This window comes from Podarcis liolepis (genome assembly GCF_965112155.1).
Source record: "Podarcis liolepis genome assembly, chromosome: 4".
Lineage (NCBI taxonomy): Eukaryota > Metazoa > Chordata > Lepidosauria > Squamata > Lacertidae > Podarcis > Podarcis liolepis.
In genome coordinates this window covers 85,235,491-85,259,531 of record NC_139558.1, presented here as the reverse complement: position 1 = coordinate 85,259,531, position 24,041 = coordinate 85,235,491, and the positions used below count along the sequence as shown (strand labels likewise).

The 24,041-nt window shown below is 44.4% G+C and overlaps 1 protein-coding gene across 3 annotated transcripts in view; it reads right to left on the bottom strand.

Annotated features, from left to right (window-relative positions):
• Positions 1–24,041, bottom strand: part of GUCY1A2 (guanylate cyclase 1 soluble subunit alpha 2) — a 145,352-nt gene that overhangs the window by 37,778 nt on the left and 83,533 nt on the right. For 2 of the 3 annotated variants that reach the window (XM_083499560.1, XM_083499561.1), the window contains exon 6: positions 9,169–9,312. In XM_083499560.1, coding sequence (XP_083355686.1) covers positions 9,169–9,312 — 144 coding nt within the window. Of the gene's footprint in view, positions 1–7,713; positions 7,918–8,163; positions 9,313–24,041 lie in introns of those variants that run through there. The other variant, XR_014525180.1, reaches the window with a different exon arrangement.

Genomic DNA, 24,041 nt, shown 5'->3' with positions numbered 1-24,041 from the left:
TCTGCTTCCATAGGGATTGTACATTTCAGCACCTTCTCCCACACAGTGCTATGATTTAATAGCATCTCTGGCCTTGAGTAAATAAATGCCCTTGCTTCTGAATGCAGACAGGACTGTTATTTATTTTCCCCCATGTTCTCTCCCCCCCCCCCCCCGCCGGCTCTTACTCATGAAATGCCAAAGATGAATAGGGAACTCCTCCTCCCAATACTAACACTGCTGGAGAGAGGACTCTGCAAAGCTATTTCAAAATAGAAAGCAAATCAAAAGACAGTTGCAAACAGTGCGCCCCTGGAACAGTCACAACTTCCGGGCCCTTTGGGAAGGACCATGATTCAGGAGTAGAACATGGGACAGCTGCATATTCCTGCCTTGCAAGGGGTTGGACTAGATCAGGCATCCCCAACCTTCGGCCCTCCAGATGTTTTGGACTACTATTCCCATCATCCCTGACCACTGGTCCTGCTAACTAGGGATCATGGGAATTGTAAGCCAAAACATCTGGAGGGCCGCAGGTTGGGGATGCCTGGACTAGATGATCCTCAGCGTCCGTCCCAACTCTACAATAATATGATTCTATGTGCTTTGCATGCAGAAGTGAGAATTCTGAAAGATGGCTTTGTTTCGGTTCTCATACTGTTTTGGGAAATCCGAACTTGGCAAGTTTGCCTTTAAATGTGGACGGAATCAAATCTCTCCCCCCGTATCTAGTGATGGCTTGCCACATTTTGAAGTCCATCAAGTAAAACACACTAAATGTGGGGGGGGGGGGCTTCTTAAGTCCAGAGTCTAAAATTAGTTTGAAAGGGTCTCAGAACGGCACAAAATGAGACACAGAGGAGTATTTGCGACCTAAAGCCCATCCCAGTTTAAGCTTCCGTCCATCAATAAGAAGAGCAGAGACAGTATTTTTGAAAAATAGCGCGCTCATCACAACCAGCCTGTACTGCAAAGCTACAAGGGAGTGTGCCTGCTCTCAGTTCACGAGAATCATAGAATTGTAGAGTTGGAATCTCAAGGGTCATCTAGTCCAACCCCCTGTGATGCAGGAATCTTTTGCCCAACATGGGGCTCAAACCCACAACCCTGAGAGTCAGAGTCCAATGCTCTACTGACTGAGCTATCCAGGAGCGAAGCAGCATTCAGTCTGTAGCATTCTCGAGTTCAGCTGATTCCAAGGTGGTTTGTTGTTGTTGGTTTGGTATAACGTGCCCCAGAATCCCTTGCAACACACACCATTCCCTTGGCAGTCCCATGGCAAATTATTCCTGAAAACCACTATGAACTATGTTATGTAGGCATTTATGCCAGGGGTTTTTTTATAGGGGGGAGAGAGTAATACTTTAGTTTTATCTGAAGAGGAGTTCCGTGTGAATGGAAAACTTGCACCTTTGAAAGGTGTTGGGTTGGATATCCTCTCACTAATTCTGTGAGCTTGTTTCTGTGGAGAAAAAAATATGTTACCACCAACTCTTGGATCGCTAACACCAAGAAAGGAAGCTCCAGAGCAAGGGGGGGGGGGTGAATCTGGTTATATAACCACATTGCTGAGGCATTAAAAACATGATTAGTTGTTCCATATGCAAATGTACTCTTTTGCTGTAATGTTATTGCGCAAAATGACAAATAATTTCTCATTTCAGGCGAGCCACCCTGAAATAGGCTATTTTGTAGCTTTTTGGGAATGATTTACACATTAGAAAGGAGAAAAAAAGAAAGGAGAAAGAAAAAGAGAAGTTGCTAGGATACTGGAAGGAAGATTTCCACATACCAGCGATGGAATTATCAGCAGAAACACAGGGCTCTGCTTTTCTGGAGGAGAGTTCTGTTTGGCATAACTGTACACAGCTCAAGTGATTTAAGCACCCTCATGTCAAGTCGACCACCTGCAACCCTAGCAGGCGGGAATAAACATTCAAAGAAAGGTACAAGATTATGAAGAATGTTGCTCCGACATAAAAACGTACCTGCATCTTTTTCTTTTTATATCTTAAAATGTACCTGCAGGCAACTAAGCCAGAAGTTCCATTGAGCATCCGAGGAACTATGGGCTCCACGAGATTAAAGAGAGGAACCACCAAAATTTGACTAATGTAAAATTTAGGCAAATTTGGAAGGGTTCTCTGAGACAAGACAGAGGTAACATTTTTCAGGAAAGCCGAATGTATATGTATATGTATATGTATATGTATATGTATATGTATATGTATATGTATATGTATATGTATATGTATATGTATGTGTGTGTGTGTGTGTTGAATTCCACAAGGCAAAGGTTTCTAGGTTGGTGGTTTTCAAACTATTTTCTGATTAACTCCGAGTTCCTTAGGGGCTCCTCAATGAAAAGCTCAGATCAGTAACAGCAAACCAGCTTCCCTGTATCTACCATTTCCCTGCACTGTGCATTTACAGAGAACTGGAAGGTATGTTATAATAATAATAATAATAATAATAATAATAATAATAATAATAATAATAATTGTTGTTATTATTTTGTATTTATGCCCCGCCCATCTGGCTGGGTTTCCCCAGCCACTCTGGGCGGCTTCCAACAAAACACTAAAATACAATAACCTATTAAACATTAAAAGCTTCCCTAAACAGGGCTGCCTTCAGATGTCTTCTAAAAGTTTGGTAGTTACTTTTCTCTTTGACATCTGGTGGGAGGGCGTTCCACAGGGCGGGCACCACTACCGAGAAGGCCCTCTGCCTGGTTCCCTGTAACTTGGCTTCTCACAGCGAGGGAACTGCCAGAAGGCCCTCGGAGCGGGACCTGAGTGCCCAGGCTGAATGATGGAGGTGGAGACGCTCCTTCAGATATACTGGACTGAGGCCATTTAGGTCATGTTTGAGGTCACTTCCTTGATTCATATGGAACACTACTGTTGCACAACAAACCTGTACACTGTCCTATGAGACCTGAGTGCGCATACCGAAACATGCTATAATCCACAGGTGGGGAACCTTTTTTTGGCTTGAGCATCACACTAGCTCTCAGGACTGGGATGAGCAAAGCCTTTTTCAGCCTTACTGGATGTAGGACCATATTCTCCCCAGTCCATTTGATAAGGGCCCCGTACATTTTCAAGAGCCCTTTACTGAGTGCTCCAGACATCCACAGTGTATCTGGAGGAAGATGGTGCAATTCACCATCACCCTGTGCCAATACAACACCCATTTTCTACAGCACGGAAAAACTAATTGCAGAATGGAAAACTCTATGCTGTGCCTTGTAAAGTCAGCAGGTCTACAGGTGTCTTGGATTAATGACAGTCTCAGAGGAGACCTGCTGAAGTTAATCGGATGCAAGTCAGTCCTTAAGTTTGATCCAACACATTCTATACTGCAATTATTTCCAGTTTTAGACCAGTGTTTTAAATATTAAACTTCATTTATTTGGTAGATTTATTTCGTGCAAGGTAAAAGTACTTTTAAAAGTAAAAGAAGAAGAAGAAGGACTAATAGTCTGACGATTCATAAAGAATCTTCATATACATTTCCCTGTTCATTCTGATTGCCAGTCCACATACTATTCAGTGTGAACTTCTCCCACATTAAGAAGCACATTTTAAAGGAGGTTTGGGATAGGTCTGGGTTCTCCTTCACCCACTCCATGCCCTGCAAGCTTTCAACAAGGCAGACTGCACACAACAAATCTGCATAATTGCAGAGTTAATTTTAGCAGCACATGCAAATTGACGTTTGCTTTTCCTCTGCGCCTGCTTAGTTCTTCGCCTCGCTCCTCAGACCCATTAGTGCCACCCCAACTCACTAAAAAAATATATGCAAATAATTATTGAGACTTAAAGGGAAAACTCTCTTTAGTCAAGAATCTCACTGACGTAGCCAGCATGACTAGAAACCTCAAGCATAAGCTTCATACGTCAAATGCTTAGTGTCTCCCAGCCAACCGAGGAGGCGACTCGCAAATAGCGTATTTAATAAAAGAACTATCACAACAAGTCCTCATTTTTTGAATTTTTCATAGCACTGTACGCAGCAAGAATATTAAGACAATGACAAAAAAAACCCCAAACTTTTCAAAGACAGTTAAAACAACGAAATCCCCAAGCTGCAGAAAGTCCCGCGAATGTCACATACAGTTAAGTTGTGTAATGATGCTATATTATGCAGAACCCATTAATGAAACATTCCTTTCTTTTGCCTATTCTTCAGAGACCCCTCCACAAATTTCCAGGAGTGGCTGGCAGATTTGCCACTTGTTCACTCGTTTTCATATAGTGCCCCCACCCCAGCCCCAACTTGGCACCTGGGGCGGTTCAGGAAAAACAACACAGCGTCTGCAGTATATCGATATGTTTTGCTGTGCCGTTGCTACAGGTAGCAGAGAAGAGTTAAAAACAGGTGCCTATACATTTGGTGCTGCAGCTACTTTTAAAAGTAGGCAGCAGCTACTTTTAAATTTAAATGAAGAGCCAGAAGACCACCAAAGAAAGGTGGACAGACCTCTGTTCCTGGGCAGGGAAAAGTGAAATGATGCCACTAGGGATGAGGGTGGCGCTGTGGTCTAAACCACTGAGCCTTGGCCTTGCCGATCAAAAGGTCAGCGGTTCTAATCCCCGCAACGGGGTGAACTCCCATTGGTCGGTCCCAGCTCCTGCCAACCTAGCAGTTTGAAAGCACGCCAAAAGTGGAAGTAGATTAATAGGTACCACTCTGGCGGGAAGGTAAACGGCGTTTCCGTGCGCTGCTCTGGTGTCAGTGTTCTGTTGCACCAGAAGCGGCTTAGTCATGCTGGTCACATGGCCCGGAATAACTGTCTGCGGAGCGGACAAACACCTGCTCCCTCAGCCTGTAAAGCAAGATGAGCGCCGCAACCCCAGAGTCGTTCATGACTGGACTTAACTGTCAGGGGTCCCTTTACCTTTAGGGTGAGGTCTAAATTTAATCCTCCTCAACCTAATATCTCCACAGCCATTGATCCCATTTGTATAGTTCCCACCTGTCAATAACATGTGATTATTGAAGTTATCCATCTAGCAAGATTGTAAGACTAGAGCTATGCAGAATTAAAGAAACACCTCCCTCCCTCTCTATTTTTTGTTTCACCAGAGCATGAGTTAATTGGGCAATAGTTTAAGCATGCTTTTTAAATGTACATCCAAAAATTACCTTTAATTCCAATGCCAAATGTGGCATAGGCAACAATATCTCTCTCTTTCACTCTGAAGGTCAACATTCTAGAGAATTCCTATTAGCTCTGCCTATTAGCATTTAGCTTCTGCTAAAGTACAGGGAATAAAATTGGAGAGAAATACAGGGCATGGTCGTGCCAAAGTTAAGCACTTTAAAAGCCACTGAGTTCAGTTTGATCATCCCTGAACTCTCCTATTGAAATCAATTTAAAACTGCTTTCCTTAGCCTCAATGGTGTTCCAATTTGCTGTTTGAGGATGTACAGGGAAGCTTAAAATCAATACTTTCAAGAAACTACAGCTACCTTGTATTTTAGCGCAAGGTCAATCTAATGAAGACTTCTCCCCAAAATAATAAACACCAATTTTATAGACAGGGACAAATCTCAGAGTTCTTAACTTGGTTTTTCAGTCGATCCCCAGTCAAAACCAGCCAACGATGTGATAATAATGGAATTACTTTTATTCCAACAAACACAACTCCATTACTAGATGTTACAGGCAGGCATTTTCAGCTTACAGTTATGAAAAACCAGGTCCCTGGATAACCAACAAAGGAGATTGTGGATGTGTGTGTCTGTACAGACAATGGAGATGCAAATCTGGGCATGCAGCCCTTTCCATATTGCAGTGTTCATCAGGAGCCACTGAACTGGCTGGACACAGAACCACACAGTTGCAGATGGAGATGTCTGTGCACCTGTCATCGTGCAACACTGGGAGTGGATCAGGTTCATTATGCCCACCATTTCATCTGTTTGTCCAGTTTCTAGAATAGGAAGGTACAAAGCTAGGGCAAGAGAACTGCATTTACAGTTTTTATCATTATCTCACACTTTTTTCTGAGATGCATTACATACCCTTCAAGTGTCCAGGGACAGTTCTGGGATTACAGAATCCATAACGGTTTCTGATTAGATCCCGGAATGCCAGGTTTTCCTGTTTCCCCCCCTCCTCATCTTGGAGGGGAGAACAATTAAAAGTGGTGTGTGGGTGGGTGAGAAAACGGAGTCCTGTTTATACTGAAAATATAATACCAGCACAAAATGAAGGAAATAGTGAAGCTGAATAGTGAATTTCTCCCCCATTCCTAGATAGTGGTAAACACACACACACACACACACACACACACGTGCAACTCAAGTCCAGAGGGAAAAGGTGAGATACTGGCACTCCTCTGAAGCGTTTCCAGACATTTATCATTCTAGCAGAGGAAGTGGAACAGAGAATGTGAGAAGCTCTTGTCTGCATTCCTTGCACTTATTCAGCAACAGCTTAGCACCATGTTTCTAGTTAAAAAAAAGAAGAACTGGAGGCAAAACTAGGAACCACTTCATCTATATGGTATCTCCTTTTCTGAAATCCAGCACATCAGGCGCACCACAGCATTGTCAGTGGTTGGTTCTTAGCTTTTCAGTCTCCCATCATGACCCCCACAAGAGTCAGTGAAGAGTTACATCTCTGGAGAAGATGGTTCCATTAGTGTCAAGATCATGCAATTATGTCTGTTCTACTGAGTGTTGGGGAAATTTAAAGGGGGGGGGCTGGAAAATTATTTTACAATCTGTATTGCAAGCTCCTTAATGAATTCAAACTTTAATGATCTGTAGTTTATTATATCTCATGGAACGTCTTGCTAGCAAGTGCTTGCTGTTAAATTAGGTGTTATCATTACCCAAGAAAGGTGCACAAAACATTGCAGCAATTAGCAACTGGGGACGCCAAAGTACCATGGGAAAAGAAAACTAGCTACACCTACGCAATTGAGTTCTCTCAAGGGGAACTTGACCTTGTAGCTGATCCAGCCATGGCTCTACCTGAACCACATCAGATGACACATACGATGCCTAATGAAAGGCTTTAAATGTATCTGCAAGACAGTTCAGTATCCAGAAACTTTCCCCCAGGCTTAGTGAAAGATATTGCAAACAAAGCACATTGTGTATTTATTTTCCCAAGAAACGGATAAGCTAATTTCAGTGCAGATAAGCTCTGTGTTGCCATGCTCCAACGTAACTGGGAATGAAGCATCTGCCTGGGGGACGAATGTAACCAGCAATACATCATGTTGGGCTTATCAGAAAATCATGTTCTACTCAGTGGATGCAAAGGGACGCCGCAGCTCAACATTTGGACTGACTCGGTTCAAACAAGAAGAGTATATACTATCTCTTTTTCATGCTATCTTTATGGCTTGTACTTCAGGTAGGGAGGAGGTAGAGAGAATGGAAAATGGATCACTTGCTTGACATGATAGCCAGTTGCTGAGCAGTGGAGATTTCAAAGGGGAAAACTTTGTGCCATATTCCTCTCTCATTTTTTTAACCAAGAATGCCCCTGGAAATGACACCACATTGTCATGCAATGTTGTTCCCATTGGACCGTTCTCTATGAAGAATGCCAAATTTGATTGACCTAGGAGCAAAGCTTTTCTTTAAAAAAAAAAAAGTGTATATGAGAAATTTTTCCCAAACCCTGAAGAGCGTTAACATCTAGGGGAGTGCTTTTGCTTAACCACCTCCACACCCCAAATGCAAAAAATTAAGAAAAGTTGGGGTATATCTTTACCCCGTAACAGGAGTGCTCCTATTCAGGGTTCTGGCCAACCATGCTGTCTACTATAACCTTTCAGTAACTCAAGTGGGCTTCCTTATCCTTTCCATTTCATGCCTTTCCTTCCCAAATGACACAGCATTCTCTGGCACCTCGCGTCCACTGAGCATGCTCAGTCCGCACTGGGCTGTTCAGGAGACAGGCAAATGCTGATACAGTGGTACCTCGGGTTACATACGCTTCAGGTTACAGACGCTTCAGGTTACAGGCTCCGCTAACCCAGAAATAGTACCTCAGGTTAAGAACTCTGTTTCAGGATGAGAACAGAAATCGTGCTCCAGCAGCGCAGCAGCAGCAGGAGGCCCCATTAGCTAAAGTGGTGCTTCAGGCTAAGAACAGTTTCAGGTTAAGAACAGACCTCCAGAATGAATTAAGTACTTAACCTGAGGTACCACTGTACAGTTTCATTTCCCATTGGCTCCATGTTCGTCTGCTTTCTTGTTAGCACAGGGACACTGAGTTTGCCATGAGAGGGAATGTGGGGTTGTTACCAGCTGGTCAGATGGAAAGCAGGCGGAAAATTGATCTTTCACTCAATAAAGTGAGTAATAAAGTGAACTGTCATGGATGCTTTAGCTGACATTCCTGCATTGCAGGGAGCTGGTCGAGATCACCCTTGGGGTCCCTTCCAACAATTCTATGATTCTGTGTGGGGCTTGAACCCACAATCTTGAGATTAAGAGTCTCATGCTCTACCGACTGAGCTGTATAAAAATATGTAGGGTCTATCCTATTCTCTTGATTGCAATCTGTTTTAACTCCTCTTAATACAGTAGTACCTCGGGTTACATACGCTTCAGGTTACATTCGCTTCAGGTTACAGACTCTGCTAACCCAGAAATAGTGCTTCATGTTAAGAACTTTGCTTCAGGATAAGAACAGAAATCGTGCTGTGGCGGCGCGGCGGCAGCAGGAGGCCCCATTAACTAAAGTGGTGCTTCAGGTTAAGAACAGTTTCAGGTTAAGAACAGACCTCTGGAACGAATTAAGTTCTTAACCCAAGGTGCCACTGTATTGTATTTTTAAATTGTCATAATTTGCCCTGGCACCTTATGGTAAAGGGTGGGTAATAAATATTCTTATTTATTAAAAGATAAGTTTGCAGGTTCCTAAAACCAGGAACCATTGAATCCTGAATCTTATTTCCCACAGCAGCCAGCCAGATGACTCCAGAAGCAAGGCATGAAAAGAACATCCTGTGGCTTTGCTCCCCAGCAAGTGGTATTTACTGGTATACTGCTCTTGGGGATGGAGGTTCCAATCAGCTATCATGCTTTGCCTAACACCTTGCTGACCTGTGCTCTGTAAGGGCTATAAGTTGCACCCAGAGCAGTTCAACTGTGCCCGTGCTACAGCTGCTTTCCTTTCGATTGCTCAGGATGCAGAGCAAGTAAGTTTACCTTAATAGGTCTTCCATCCGGTGTAAGCACCTCCTCTGACAGCTCCATCATCTTCAGGGCCATCAGCGCGATGGGCTTTGCATGATTTAGGTTCTGTCTGTGGAGCCCTGCTGCAACACAGTAGGCATCACCTATTGTTTCCACCTGCAGCAATCAGACAAATCAAATGCAAAAAAAAAAAAAAAATGATAATGAGCCAGGAACTGGTACCATTAAGTCTCTGCAATCACTGGATGTTGCTTAAAAACATGTCAGCACAACATCAATAAGATAAGCTATTAGACAACGGAGTATAATTACCCCCAAGTTTGCAAACAGCCACCATCAAATCCTGACACCTCATTACACAGTTGTTCATCATTAGTGAGCGCAAAATCATTAGAATTGAGGACAACTTATGCCATCGAGTGGGTTGTAACAACACTGAACTATAAGAAAGTGGGGGTTTTTTTTCTGGATCAGGGAGCCTACTGCAAATGTGCAGGTGGGGGGGAGAAGGTGCCACTGTAGTTTGTCCTCTTGTAGGATAAGAATTGTAGATTAATACCTATATTATCTGTACATCTTCTACACTAAAGCAATCTGACACTTACAGACTGAACATACCTCTCTCTACCTCTCTCACAGCACTAAAATTCAGGGTCTCTGGTTAACAAGAACCCACAAATGCAGTTGCCATGAATGCCAGAGCAGCTGCCCCACTGAACTCTGGTGAGTTCATCTCTAGCAACAGCAAATGATCTGGCAAGAATAATGCTCTGGTAGCCTTCAATGTTTCCTATTGTTTGGCTCATTGATACCAATTCTAAACATATGGAGATCCACGAAGCAGGAGACATCACAGTAATATTTGGGGTGGGTGAGTGGGACCAATTATCTTATATTTGATAGTGAAGGATTGCAGACAAGAAAGAAAGAAAGAAAGAAAGAAAGAAAGAAAGAAAGAAAGAAAGAGAAGTACCCTGGATTGAACACACATCATATTGATGTTGTTCACTGGCTGGACCAACTGGGGAACCCCCAAGGGATGAAGCCTGGGGAGTGGTAGTGAGATGATGATAAGTTGGTGAGAGGGAGAAGAGGGAGGAGGAGGTGTTGGAAGCTGAAGAGGCAACAGGGTTTAGTGAGCAGGGAGACTCTGTGGCAGGGAGAAGTCCAGAATCAGAAGCTGAAGTAGGAGAGGAGGGGAACCAAGAGACAAAGATGAGTCAGGCTGGTGAAGAATCGACAGTGTCTCCCCCTCCTGCTGCTACCAGCTCCCCTCTCCCCTGATCTCCCAGAACTAAAAGAGGCATGAAGAGGGAGGAGCAAAGACAGTCATCCTGGCAGAGTCTCAGATTGCTTGGGAAGGACCCGGGAGAGGAAGCTGTGGGAAAGCAAGGATCTTCAGTCTCAACTGCCTCATAGGGGCACAGCCTACCAAGAAGAGTTGCTGTGCTCATTAGGCATGGCACTCCTGAGCAGATTTTGTTTCTTCTAATAAAAAGTTCACTTCACTTACTCTGTGTGATTTATTGCTGACCCACACCTGACACCCCCTTTTAACATCTGAGGGCTTGCCGATTAGAGAGAACAGGGAGGAAAAGAACTATGTAGATGGAGACTAGCTATTTCTTTTCATATTTTTTAAAATCTATTTTTTATTAAAGATTCCTTGGTTTACAAAAGTATGTGCAATGTCTCTTATTTCAAGTTGCCGTATTTTTTGCTCTATAAGACTCACTTTTTCCCTCCTAAAAAGTAAGGGGAAATGTGTGTGCGTCTTATGGAGCGAATGCAGGCTGCGCAGCTATCCCAGAAGCCAGAACAGCAAGAGGGATTGCTGCTTTCACTGTGCAGCTATCCCTCTTGCTGTTCTGGCTTCTGAGATTCAGAATATTTTTTTTCTTGTTTTCCTCCTCCAAAAACTAGGTGCGTCTTGTGGTCTGGTGCGTCTTATAGAGCGAAAAATACGGTACATTTTCTACAGATCAGTTTCATTTGTTGGGACAGTAGTGTTACAGTTATGAGTGCCTAACTCAGGGCTCTCCAGATTGCTGCCTTTTCTGCATGTGTATTCAGCAACGTATCATTGGCACAATATCACTGCATTGGTGGTAGATATAGTGGAGCATCCTTACATCATTCCCCTTTATTAGTTTTGCTATAATGCACTCCCACTGTTAACATATTATTGCTGTCTTGAGAGGGGAACTCTTGCACAGCAGTGGGACAGAACAACAACATCACTAGAACTTTTGATGTACACAAAATTTCAGGATGCCAGCGGGAATCCACGAGACACACGCTGACTGGAAATGAAACAGGGTGTCCGTTGCAAAGCTTCTGCAGGCACAAACAGTGCTGAAAGCAGGTTTGCTTATAAGCGCCCCGATACCATCACCAGCACAAATCCTCATGATGCACAATGGACGGGTTTTCTGGAAAGGTTTAAAACTGCAGACGAACAGAGGAAATGTTTTGTGAAATGCTAACAATAACATTTGAAAGATCATCCTGCTTGTTCTCAGAGAAAAGCAAAGCATACATGACAGCTGGCAGAAGAACCACCTTTGTCAAGCAAATGCTTGATGGGTTTTACAGCCCGATCTGCAAGTTTTGTCCTACTGAGTTCAGTGAAGCCGATGCTCAGGTAACAGCCTTAGAGGAAGTCGATGTTTGTAGGCAGGAACAGAGAATGTTGTTTTAGAACTGGGGGTTGTCACGAGACTTTCATATAGTTGCCTATGTATGCCCTAAGCACGGTTGCCATATCTTGAAGAGAAAAAAAGAGGACAGCCTGAGCCACTGCCAGCCTGAGAAAGCGGAAGAGGTGTGCGGGCATGTGGGACCACTGCCACCAAGCCCGCATGACTGTTCCCCCAGCTCAGACCGGCAGCAGCTATGGTGTGCAGAGCAGCCCAAGCCCACCCCCCAAGCCCCTCCAAATAACCCCCTCCTCGAAAAAACCCCCAGACTTCCTTTAAAATGTAAAAATTTGCCTGAGTGGGCATGTTGGCCCTGCAAAAGAGGACATGTCCAGGTTTTCCTGGACGTATGGCAACCCTAGTCCTAAGTCTCTGTCCCACTGACAGCACAACTTACTCAGCACAGACTGCAAACTGGGTAGTTGGACCCCAATGAATTTTAAAGGACCATCAGTTGTTGACCACAGATATATTTGGTGCCCAAGAAAATGAATAAGGGAATTTGTTTCAGAATGAAGGATACAGTGGTACCTCAGGTTACAGATGCTTCAGATTACAGACTCCGCTAACCCAGAAATAGTACCTCGGGTTAAGAACTTTGCTTCAGAATGAGAACAGAAATCGTGCTCCTGCGGCCCGGCGGCAGCAAGAGGCCCTATTAGCTAAAGTGGTGCTTCAGGTTAAGAACAGTTTCAGGTTAAGAACGGACCTCCGGAACGAATTAGGTTCTTAACCTGAGGTACCACTGTATATCGTAGGTGTTTTTAATGTTGATGCATAAAAGAAAGATAAAAACAGAAACCTCAGGCATGAGCTAGTGTTATATTAGAGGTGGAAGATTGGGAAATACCTTATAACAAGCCATACCAACTGGCTATCTAGTTTAATACTGTTCACACTGACCGGCAGCCGCTCTCCAGGGTTTCAGACAGGAGTCTCTTGCAACCATCCTGGAAATGCTGGGGACTGAACCAGGGACCTTGTGCATCAAGAACAGCAAATGCTCCACCACCCAGCTATGATCCTTTCACTTGTGGAAGAGATGTCTTGTGTCAAATGGTAGCATTTCCAATTGTTGCTCTCTGGACTCTCTCCTCCGCTTCCCTCCCCTCCTCTTTTGCTTTAAAATACTGGCTTGAAATAAGCCTCAAAATGTAATCACAGGGGGTCACACTTATGGCTTGTCTGATGCATGCCTTTCGCGGCAAAAATCAGACAAGCCCGGTGCACTGAAAAGAGCAGCTGCAGAGGGAATATGCTGCTATTTCAGCCCGGCTTCTCGCAGCAGGATCCCTGTAAAAGCTTAATAGACAATTTGGATTATAACTGTTGCAGCTGAGGACTCGTCACTACTCTCCCCCCCCCCCCAAATGAACAAGCTTGCAACGTCTCTCTCTTAATCCAAGCTTAAATCCCACCAATGCTATAAAATTCAACAATGTAAAAGAGGGGAAAATGCATTTGATTGGAGGAGGGGTAGAGTTGACACACACTTCACAATTCAGTATCTAAGCTTCTTCCAATTACAGGACAAAAATTTGAGGCTGATACTAGAACAGCATGGACGTTTGACTCCGGGTTGCAAATTTAAGAAATGCTGCATTTTGCATTTGTCAACTTCCCAGTTCATCTTGAATTATTTTAATTATTGCACCATCATTGTACATGCTGCTTTACAAAATAAGGTAACCAAAAAGCATAGCTGGCTCCTTAGGGAAGGAAATGCAAAAATCCATAGTAGGACAATCCCACTATTAGGATCAACCAAAACAATCTCCCTAGTGTGTGGTGTGATGCCTAACCAGGCTGCCCCTTAATACCAGCTGTGCCTGTCAGAGGACCTGGAATGGTGGAAGCAAAGAAAGTGAGGAAGCTTAAGGGACTTTAGGTGAGTCTGCAGTCCAAAGTAGGGAAGGCTAGGCTGGGTTGAGCTGAATAATTCCCGGCTGTCACTCAATATGATTCAGTTGCCTAATAGGCTCTTCTAAGCTCAATGCACACCCAGACAATTGCTGTACACATATGCAAGAGTTACAGCTATAGGGACTAGAAAGCTAAAGAAAGGTGGGGAAGCAAAGCTGATTTGGTACCAGGGAGCTGTTCACAGTGCTGAAGAAGGTTTGCTGACACTTAGAGCTCAAGTGGTGCTGTGGTCTAAACCACAGAGCCTAGGGCTTGCCGATTAGAAGGTTGTGGTTTGAAACCCCACGATGGGGTGAGCTCCCTGCTCTTGCCAACCTAGCAGTTCAAAAGCACGTCAAAGTGCAAGTAGATAAATAGGTACTGCTCCAGCGGGAAGGTAAACGGCATTTCCGTGCGCTGCTCTGGTTCACCAGAAGCGGCTTAGTCATGCTGGCCACATGACCCGGAAGCTGTATGCCGGCTCCCTCGGCCAGTAAAGCGAGATGAGCGCCGCAACCCCAAAGTCATCCACGACTGGACCTAACGGTCAGGGGTCCCTTTACCTTTACTACTGCATTTGTTCCATCATGTGACATCTCCTTGTAGGTAGCTTCTGGGGAGGATGACATACCACAGGGTTTGCAAACCACATTAAAGACAAACTCTTTCACCTGCCCTTCCCTCCCCCCCACCTCCATTTCCCTCCTGACATGCCTATGGTAAAAACCATTCAACCTCTACTCTGGCTCACACCAGATGTTTTGGAAGGCAATGGGATATTTGCAAAACTACTAAATAGAGGCTGTTAGGCATGATGACTATGTTCTGCTTCTATGGGCAAAGACAGTGCTGCTTCTGAATGGAAACTACAGGAGGGCAGAGGTCTCTTGTGCTTGGGTCCCCACTTGGGGGTTCCCCACAGGCCGCTGTGAGAACAGGATGCTGGACTAGACGGGCCATTGGCCTGATCCAGTGGGCTCTTCTTATGTGCTTAATGGAGTGAACATGAGAGCTGCACCACTAACAGTTATTTCAGTTGCAAACACAGCCTATGGTTGATTGGTTATTCACAAGTTATTCACTGATTCCTCCCACCCATCAACCCGTTTGTTTCCAAGATGGTTGTTGCTATCTACAGTTGTTGCCTAGTGCTGACTTACAACCCATGGAAGACAATCTCACTCAGCTACAAATGATCACCAAAGGAGAAGAAGAAGAGGAACCCACGAACCCATCGCTCCCGAACACAGCTTCTGAAAGGCCATTTTGTAACATAATGGGAGCTCCTCTCTTTTATAACACAATCACTTAAGTACCCTTATGAGAGTCTTTGGTGTCTTTGTGGGGATGTTAGCAGAATCAACTCAATGAATTAGCCAAACCTACTTACTGTGGCAAAATTCTTGACAAGTGCACTGTGGGAAAATGATTGCTTGTGCACATCTTTTTTTTATTCTACTTCAATAACCTTTGATTAAAATGGATCGGGCAGTGGGAGTGGAGAGAAAGCATTTGTTCTAGTTCACTCTGAGCTGATCAACATGTTCTATGGTTTCATGAATATCTGCTAAAATAAATTCACTCACTGCATTTCAGCTTATGTATGTGTGTATGTATGTATTATTGTATTATGTTAGCCACTCTGAGCCCGGCTCCGGCCGGGAAGGGTGGGGTACGAATAAAAATTATTACTATTATTACTATTATTACTATTATTACTATTATTACTATTATTACTATTATTACTATTATTATTATTATTACATACAAACAAACCATATATTATGTGTAATTCTACACACACACATACGGAAATGAAGTTTGCATTTATAGATCAGTATTTATTGCTGCAACTGAGAGTGCTCTGCTCTCCCAAATAAAAATATTCAAGAAGCAATGCAAATCCCACACCTCAATAGTCCTCCCTCCAGTTAATGCTGAGAGAAATTGTCCACCCCTGTGCTATGACATTTGCAAGCTGTAAAAGGGCCGAACTTTTAGCCAGCTTTTCTAGGCAGGGCCTGAATGTGCAGAATTGGTGTGAAACTCAATATACAGTATCCCAGAGTTGCCATTTCCCTTTCCCCACAAGCCCTTTGAAGCAAGACTTTCGTGCGTTGCATCCAATATTAGTTCTACTCATGGTAGACCCATTGGAACTGATGGCTGCAGCTAATTTAGAGCCATTAATTTCAATGCGTCTACTCAGAGTAAGACTTAGTTGGCTACAATCCATTGTTCTTAGGCATTCCCTAGTAAGCCATATCTCAAACCCAGGTAATATACATTTTTTTACCCCTCCTCTGTCTGTATTTTATTTTTCTATTCTCACATTTATTTTTAATCAACACATCCATTACTTTTATTGTATCCTGTATGTGTTTATGCCAATAAACTTTTGATTAAAAAAAAAGGAAAGTCACGAGCAGGATCCTGGATTTAGCCAAAAAACAATCTGGAAGCCAGTGAAACTCACAAAAGACCAGTTTCACATGTTCCTGGCAGCTAGCTAGTGATTGACAGAAGACATGCTGCTGAATTCTGGGCCAACTGTATGTTAGTCTTCTAGACTGTCACTACAAAGCACATTGCAGCAATAGTCAAGCCAAGATGTTACCATAGCATCCATGACAACTGCCACATTAATTTTAAGGCGAAACAGATGGATGGCAACAACAAAGTTATATGAAATCTGACAGATCTTCCTTCTCCCTCCTGCACATTCCTTTCCATGGCATACAGAACAAACCGAGTAGGGGGCTTCTTCCCTCTTACATCATTGGTTCAAAACTATGCTTAGCCATACCATGGTTTGGCTTAGCATGAGAGTCGATTGCGGTTTCTTTGCTACCTCCTGGTTGTTTAGTTGCTGTGCCAAACTGAGCTAAGTCATGATTTGGCTTAGCGCGCAGTCTGAACCTGAGCTTGTGATTTTGTTCCCTCCAGACTAAACACAAGCTGTAAACCAAGAGCAAAATTCTTTCCCCCGAGCCTGCATGCTCACACTAAGCAATGGTTTGTCTTCACATGATGTGTGAACCAGACCTATAGCAATAGTAACATTTGGCACATGAATGTAGAAGAATACACACACACTTTCTATTGAAAAAGAAGAGAGAGAATGAACCTCAAAAAAAAAAAGTTCTACATGTTGTGATCTTGTATCTTAGGACAACCTTGCCGCCTGATAGTTTTATAGACAGGACTGCTGTTTGACGCTGCTGTACCTCTGCTTGCCTGCCAGTCAAACTGCAGGATGCTCTCTGCCTTGATTTCAGAGATTTCTTTAGCCTTTGCTGGAAACTACCAGTAAAATAACCCCTCCCTGCCTTCCTCCTGTTGTATCCCTTTTATCTCTTTTGTCTAAAAGAAAAGTACAGGGGACTGACAGAAAGCAAAAGTGACTCAGAACATGAGGACTTGTGCTGCCTTTGTGTTGGTGCAGCGATTATTCCCCCCCCCCCGGGGTACTTATCATCCACCTTCCTCCAACCCAGGGGCGGAGGAAGTGGGGTGCGGTGGGGGTGGGTCACCCTGGGTGTCACCACTGAGGGGGGTGACAAAATGCTGGGCAGCACTCAACGCGGGGCCTGCAGCACACCCGAGCCACGCATCTCTCCTGAGAGTGACACAATGGCTTGGGCACCCGCAGGCTCCATGCTGCCCCAAATGATCTACCCACTGCCTCCCCCTCAGCTGTAGGGAGGCTGAGTGGAAGGAGGCAGGCAGACTCCTCAGAGGCCCCACGGAGCGTCCTGCCCCGGCTCACCCCACCCCTGGCCCCAGGCGCCCAATCACCTTGCTCCATCGCTGTTCCAACCACAGCGAAGAAAAGGCCTCACTAGCCAGAGATTAATTTACCCCAGCGAGACCTGAAAATGAGATGAATAGGGCTGGGCAATATATTGATATATCGCCCCAAACCGGTTTGCAGTTCATATCGTGATAACCGTTTCATAGTTTTCGACCTGGCAATATATTGCGAATCATGATGTGTGTGTGTGTGTGTGTTTGTGGTACACGCTATGAAAAAAATCACAATGTGGGATAAACCGTGAAGCCATCCAATGTCTAATAAATAACAACAACAACAACAATTTATTTATACCCCACCCATCTGGCTAGGCTTCCGCAGCCACTCTGGGTGGCTCCCAACCGAATATTAAAAACGCGATAAAACATCAAACATTAAAAACTTCCCTAAACAGGGGCTGCCATCATATGTCTTCTAAAAGTCAGGTAGCTGTTTATTTCCTTGACATATGATGGGAGGGCATTCCACAGGGTGGGTGCCACTACCGAGAAGGCCCTGTGCCTGCTTCCCTGTAACCTTACTTCTCACAGTGAGGGAACCGCCAGAAGGGCCTCGGAGCTGGACCTCAGTGTCTGGGCTGAACAATGGAGGTGGAGACACTCCTTCAGGTATACTGCTCCGCCCTTATTTCAGACATTGTGATATATAAGTATATATTACAAAGCTAAAAACCAGATATCACCCAGCCCTACTATTCGCCTCTACATATATAGTTCCATCTTTATTTCAGATATTGTGATATACCGGTATATTGCAAGGTTTAGTCGATGATCTCATGTTGGAAACCAGATATCACCTAGCCCTAGAGATGATGTGCTATGAAAATTCACTCAGCAGGAGAGCCAGTGTGGTGTAGTGGTTAAGAGCAGGCGACTCATAATCTGGGGAACCGGGTTCGCTTCCCCGCTCCTCCTCATGCAGCTGCTGGGTGACCTTGGGCAAGTCACAGTTTTCTGAAGCCTCTCAGGCTCACTCACCTCACAGAGTGTTTGTTGTGGGGGAGGAAGGGAAAGGAGAATGTTAGCTGCTTTGAGACTTCTTCGGGTAGTGATAAAGCGGGATATCAAATCCAAACTCTTCTTCTCAGCAGGGGGAATATGAACCTGAGCTTGCTGGATCAGACCAATGGCCCTAGCACTCTGTTCGGCCTGCAATTCCTCAACAGCTCCCAGTGTAGCAACCTCTATCCTTGATCGTCTTCCACTTGTTCACAGCCTAAGTTGCTGTTCTTTCTTTTAAAAAAGAAGAAGCTATCAGGAGACTTTCACACATCTCCTGCATTGCTGCCTAGTTTGGCACTAAAAGGATGTAATCTTTAACATACTTAATTGGAAGGAAGTCCCACAAAAATAAATGGGACCTGCCTTCAAGCAAATGTGCTTAAGACTTGCGTTTAAGTGCTCCTCTGTATTCTGCTTTCATTTAAAATGGATGACAACTGTTACATTCCTTTTAATATGTGCCATTTTTATCTTCTCTCCCAAAATGCTTTATGAATTAAATATAGGGAAGAAGATTAAAGGGGGAGAAATAAAGAGGCAGAATTTTTTTAAAAAATGGTTGCACAAGCAAGGGTGAAAAGAAAGAATTTGCAGGAAGAACTCAGAATAGATTGAGAGTTGATTAGATACAAGAAAGCTATTCCTGGAGAAGAGGAGAAAGATACAATTCTGATTGAGAGTCTGTCTGGGATTACCTAAAACAGATTAGATAAGAGGACAGCCAGGCAAAAGCTCCATCGATCCTCAGAGCTAAATTTAAAATAAAGAATCACATTTGAAGCACCTTGAAAATATCTCATTCAAGACAGTCCTATGATTTTAACAACAACTTGACAACTTGATTTGGTAAAGATATTTGTGCATGATCTCTTGCCCATTTGCAAGGCAAAGCTATGCACCATGTGACCCAACAAGCCAAACCAGCGATACTGGTGTCTTAACAGACCATGAGCTTGAACGTCTTGTGATAGGAAGCCAAAGTTCAATCGCTCCATTTCCATATTTGGCAAATGCTTTTAGGGCTTTCGGAACATTTTAGTGGTTCCACTCGCTGTTTTATCTTTTGTCATTTTTTTTGGGGGGGGTGTCTTTTTAATTTGATACACTGCTTACCGTGTTCTTTATTCCCATTTGTTGTGCAATCAGCATTGAGGCACTTCTCAAAAGGCAAATTACAAATCCTGCAGACAGGGGAAAGTGCAGTGCTCTCCCTTCCCAAACCTGTGATGCTGATGGCTGGGAAGGGGTTAAGAGTGTGCTGCAAGTTGAAGGCCAGGGTGGAAGCTCTGAGCTGTACTGCAGGAGAAGCCCTGAGCTTTGCCCAAGTGGGCAAGAAGTTATCACTGGTTAGTTCTCTAGTTGGCGGCAGGCAGCAGAAATCAGCCCAAATCAACTGCCATTGGCAGCTTTCCAGTTGACAACAGCCAGGAGAACGCATCAGACCAGGGTGTTTCAGAGTGCCAGAGGATTTGGTATCCACTGTCTCCAAAGCCTCGTGGATCCCTTGGGGGCCCTGATCCTCTAGTCCCTCCGCTGTGCTTTCCTGGAGCAGCTGCAGTGAAACCAGAAAGCACTCCCCACTTTTCACCAAAGGCACTGCAAGTGGCAGCCTAGGCTTCCTACTCCTGCATCACAGCGCAATCCTAAGCACGTCTCCCCAGAAGCTAGTCCTACTGGGTTCTATAAGGCCTACTTCCAGGAGAACGGGTGCAGAATTGCAGCCTTTATAAGTATGTCAGTAAATGTATAAGCCACATCCACATGTTTTTCTACATGCCAAGAAAATCCAATCGTGGCCACTACTTGCAAGAGTCGTCATAGCATGCACACCAGCGGCTAATCGCATCAATTCAACTCTTTGAAAGTTTATACTCGTTTACGTACATTCTCCTTTATTCACACTCAATTATGCTTCATATTCTCATGCTCAGGGATCTCTAATTATATTCTTTGCCATACACAGCTTATGCTTCTAATAATACTCAGGCCCATGAAAGTAGATTAATACTCATATTCAATCATACAAAGAGAAACCTCCATCACTTTTACTTCTGTGTTGCAGCAGGATTTGGCTGCTGATTCAAACCTTAAATCTTCTGCAGACCTTCATTTTCCTGCAGTTTCTTTCTCCGTGCAAACCCGAGGCTCCTTCTTCCAGCAGCGTAGCAATGCTGAATCCACAAGGGAGCCAGCCTCTGAAAACCAGCCTACGTGAGCGGCACACAGTCCACTGGTTGGTGGGAACCCATTCCCAAGCGAACGGGAAGAGATTCCACATGGCAACCCATCCATCTGCTTAAAAGTGTGCTCTTCTGAGGGCTGCCTCCCCTCTGCAAATCCCAGTTCCTTCCCCAAGAGTCTAATTATGAAGCAATTGCTTTCGTGAGCCCTACAGGCATTTAAACACTCCCTCCCTTTCTCTCTCTCTCTTAATGATCTTCCACACTGGCAAGCCCAGGAAAGCACTGGTTCTACCACCTCTGCTTAGCAGTCAGGGCAGGAAGCCTCAAGAACCCAGGATAAAGGGAAATTCTGACGAGAACAGTGTGTTGAGCCATAGACAGCTATTTTCAAGGGAATGGAAAGAAGCAATCAATTCTCGACATGTACTCTCTCTACCTGATATTAAATGACATTTTGTCATTCCCCCCCCCCTCCGAGTAAAAAAAACCAAACACAAGACTTTACAGCAACTGGCAGTCTAAAACCTCAACTATATAAAAAACAAAACACATGGGAGCAATTTTTCAAAAGTGCACAGGAATCACGATTTTATCTTAAGCAGTTTTTTTTCCTACTCGGAAGTAAGTTGTACGGAGGTCAATAAAACTCTTCTGAACGAGGGCTTGCATAGCAGCAAGCGCCTTTGGATTTGATTGGACTTGCTTCTGAGTAGGCATGCATAAGATCGGGCTGCTAGGCTCAGTAGGTTCAACTGAAATCAGAGGGATTTAGTTCAGTGCATATGATGAGGCTGTGTAAGCCACAGTTTTGTCAGTCATAAATGGAATATGGATCACCCTGTAGTCAGAGAGAGAGAATCATCAGAGAATCATAGAATTGGAAGGGACCCTGGAGTCATCTAATCCAACCCCCTGCAATGCAGGAATCTCAACATGTGGGGCCTCATCCAATCTGAAACCACACCGGCCCCTGCTTAGCTTTGCAAACATGCTAGCAGTTTTATTGCTGCACCAGTAGGGTTCATCATACATAAACTCCTTTTAAAACCAAGTTGGCTGCAAGCCTTCCCCCAGGTGAATCTGTCAACTTCAGATTCTCAATTTTCCAACAGTAAACTCAGTTCTACACATTTCTGAATCAGTTTATGATAGATGTCCTTTTGGAAATTCATTGGCCTTTTTTGGTGTCCAATTCTCCTAGTATACAGCACACAATTTTGTATGTAATTTCCTGTTATATACATGCCTTTGAAAGCAATCTTCCCCTAGCATATTTTGTATGTTATTTACACCAGCATATGCATTTTTATGCACATTGCTTGGCCAGAGAACCAACTGCGTTGCAAAATTCGGAACTGCCTCTTTTCTTAGTAAAGCTTCTAGGTGGATCCCCTTTTTAATCTTTGCAGCAACATGCCGGCTGCTTTGGTGGCATTTCTGCCGATCAAAGGGCTCGCGAAAGCACATAAGCCTTGATGAATATAAAGTAAAACAACTTAAGTTGTCAAGCCTATTTATTTAATCAGATTTGGTTATCAGATTTATATCGTGCCCATTCACTAAGCGGTTTAGAGTGGTATACACGGGATCATATTACTGTATTCTCAGAAAAGACTGCTTGAGGAAAGTCAATCAGTGAATGTCATTGCTGAGCAGGGGTTTGGACTCTCTAGCTCATGGGTAGGCAAACTAAGCCCCAGGGGCCGGATCCGGCCCAATCACCTTCTAAATCCGGTCCATGGACGGTCCGGGAATCAGCGTGTTTTTACATGAGTAGAATGCGTGCTTTTATTTAAAATGCATCTCTGGGTTATTTGTGGGGAATAGGAATTCATTCATTTTTTCCCCTTCAAAATATAGTCTGGCCCCCCACAAGGTCTGAAGGACAGTGGACCGGCCCCCTGCTGAAATAGTTTGCTGACCCCTGCTCTAGCTGAAACCCAGGCCTTTTAATTTCCAAGTACAAAATTTGTAATTTTGGTGGGATATAACCCACCTAAGATTGTGCAAATATTCATCTTTTACAATCCAGCTCAGGTCATTGTCTCCTTGGCTTTGTCTGGTTCTGTACTGACCCACCCCATCGGGTTGTGAAGATGATGCTCAAACTAGCCAAGAATAGAGATATTTGTCTGAGGGCTTATCCAAACTTCCTGCTTTGTCCTGGGAAAAGCTGCTCTTTAGAGCTCAATTGGAGCAAATAGCAATTTGAATTTTCTCCAGATTGACATTCGCTCCGATTTAGAGCTGAAGTGTGGGTTTTCCCTGGGAAAGGAATGTGGAAAGGGAGAAACCACTTGGGTGTCAAGCAGGAAACCCCTCATACCTGTACTTTCTAGGCATAGACAAGTGAAAGTGTGGACCAGCCCTCAGTCAGCAGAAAAGGAGGTATGATTTCTGCCCCCCACCCCTTCCAACCCAGTTTCTTCCCTGCCACTATTGAGGACTAGGAGAGCTGCCGCCACCTTGCTACTGCAGCAAAGCCATTAGCGGCACTCCTACAGGGCTCTCTGGCAGTGGATCAGCCACACTCTGGGAGGGTCCTTCTTCAGAGTGGCACATATTGAGAGGGGCAGCCCCAGGGAGTGCCTGTGCTGCTGCCGCTTTGCAATTGAGCAAATATTGCTGTTAAACTTTACAAGATTGACAGTTTCCTGCTGTTAAAGTTGAAAGGGTATTTTCTACCACTGCAGCAAAGTGGAAGCAGAGCAAGCACTCTCCTACCCTGCCATGCCCTGGGAAGACCCTATGTTCCCCTGGGTCCTTCATCAGAGCAAAACCTGGTTGTATGTAATGCTCTTGAGAGCCTCAGCATGACCACAGCTGCTGCACAGGGGGGCAGCATCAACTCTCCCTCAAATAGCATCAGTACTTGTGCCAGCCCTTTTCTGCTCTATTCCTGCCCATCTAAACATTGTTGCTGCTTCCTCTGCTTTCTTGGCTTAACTATAAAAAGGTAAAGGGACCCCTGACCATTAGGTCCAGTCATGGCCGACTCTGGAGTTGCGGCGCTCATCTCGCTTTACTGGCCGAGGGAGCCGGCGTTCAGCTTCCGGGTCATGCGGCCAGCCTGACTAAGCCGCTTCTGGCGAACCAGAGCAGTGCACAGAAACACCGTTTACCTTCCCACTGGAGCAGTACCTATTTATCTACTTGCACTTTGACATGCTTTCAGACTGCTAGGTTGGCAGGAGCAGGGACCGAGCAATGGGAGCTCACCCCGTTGCAGGGATTCAAACCGCCAACCTTCTGATTGGCAAGTCCTAGGCTCTGTGGTTTAACCCAC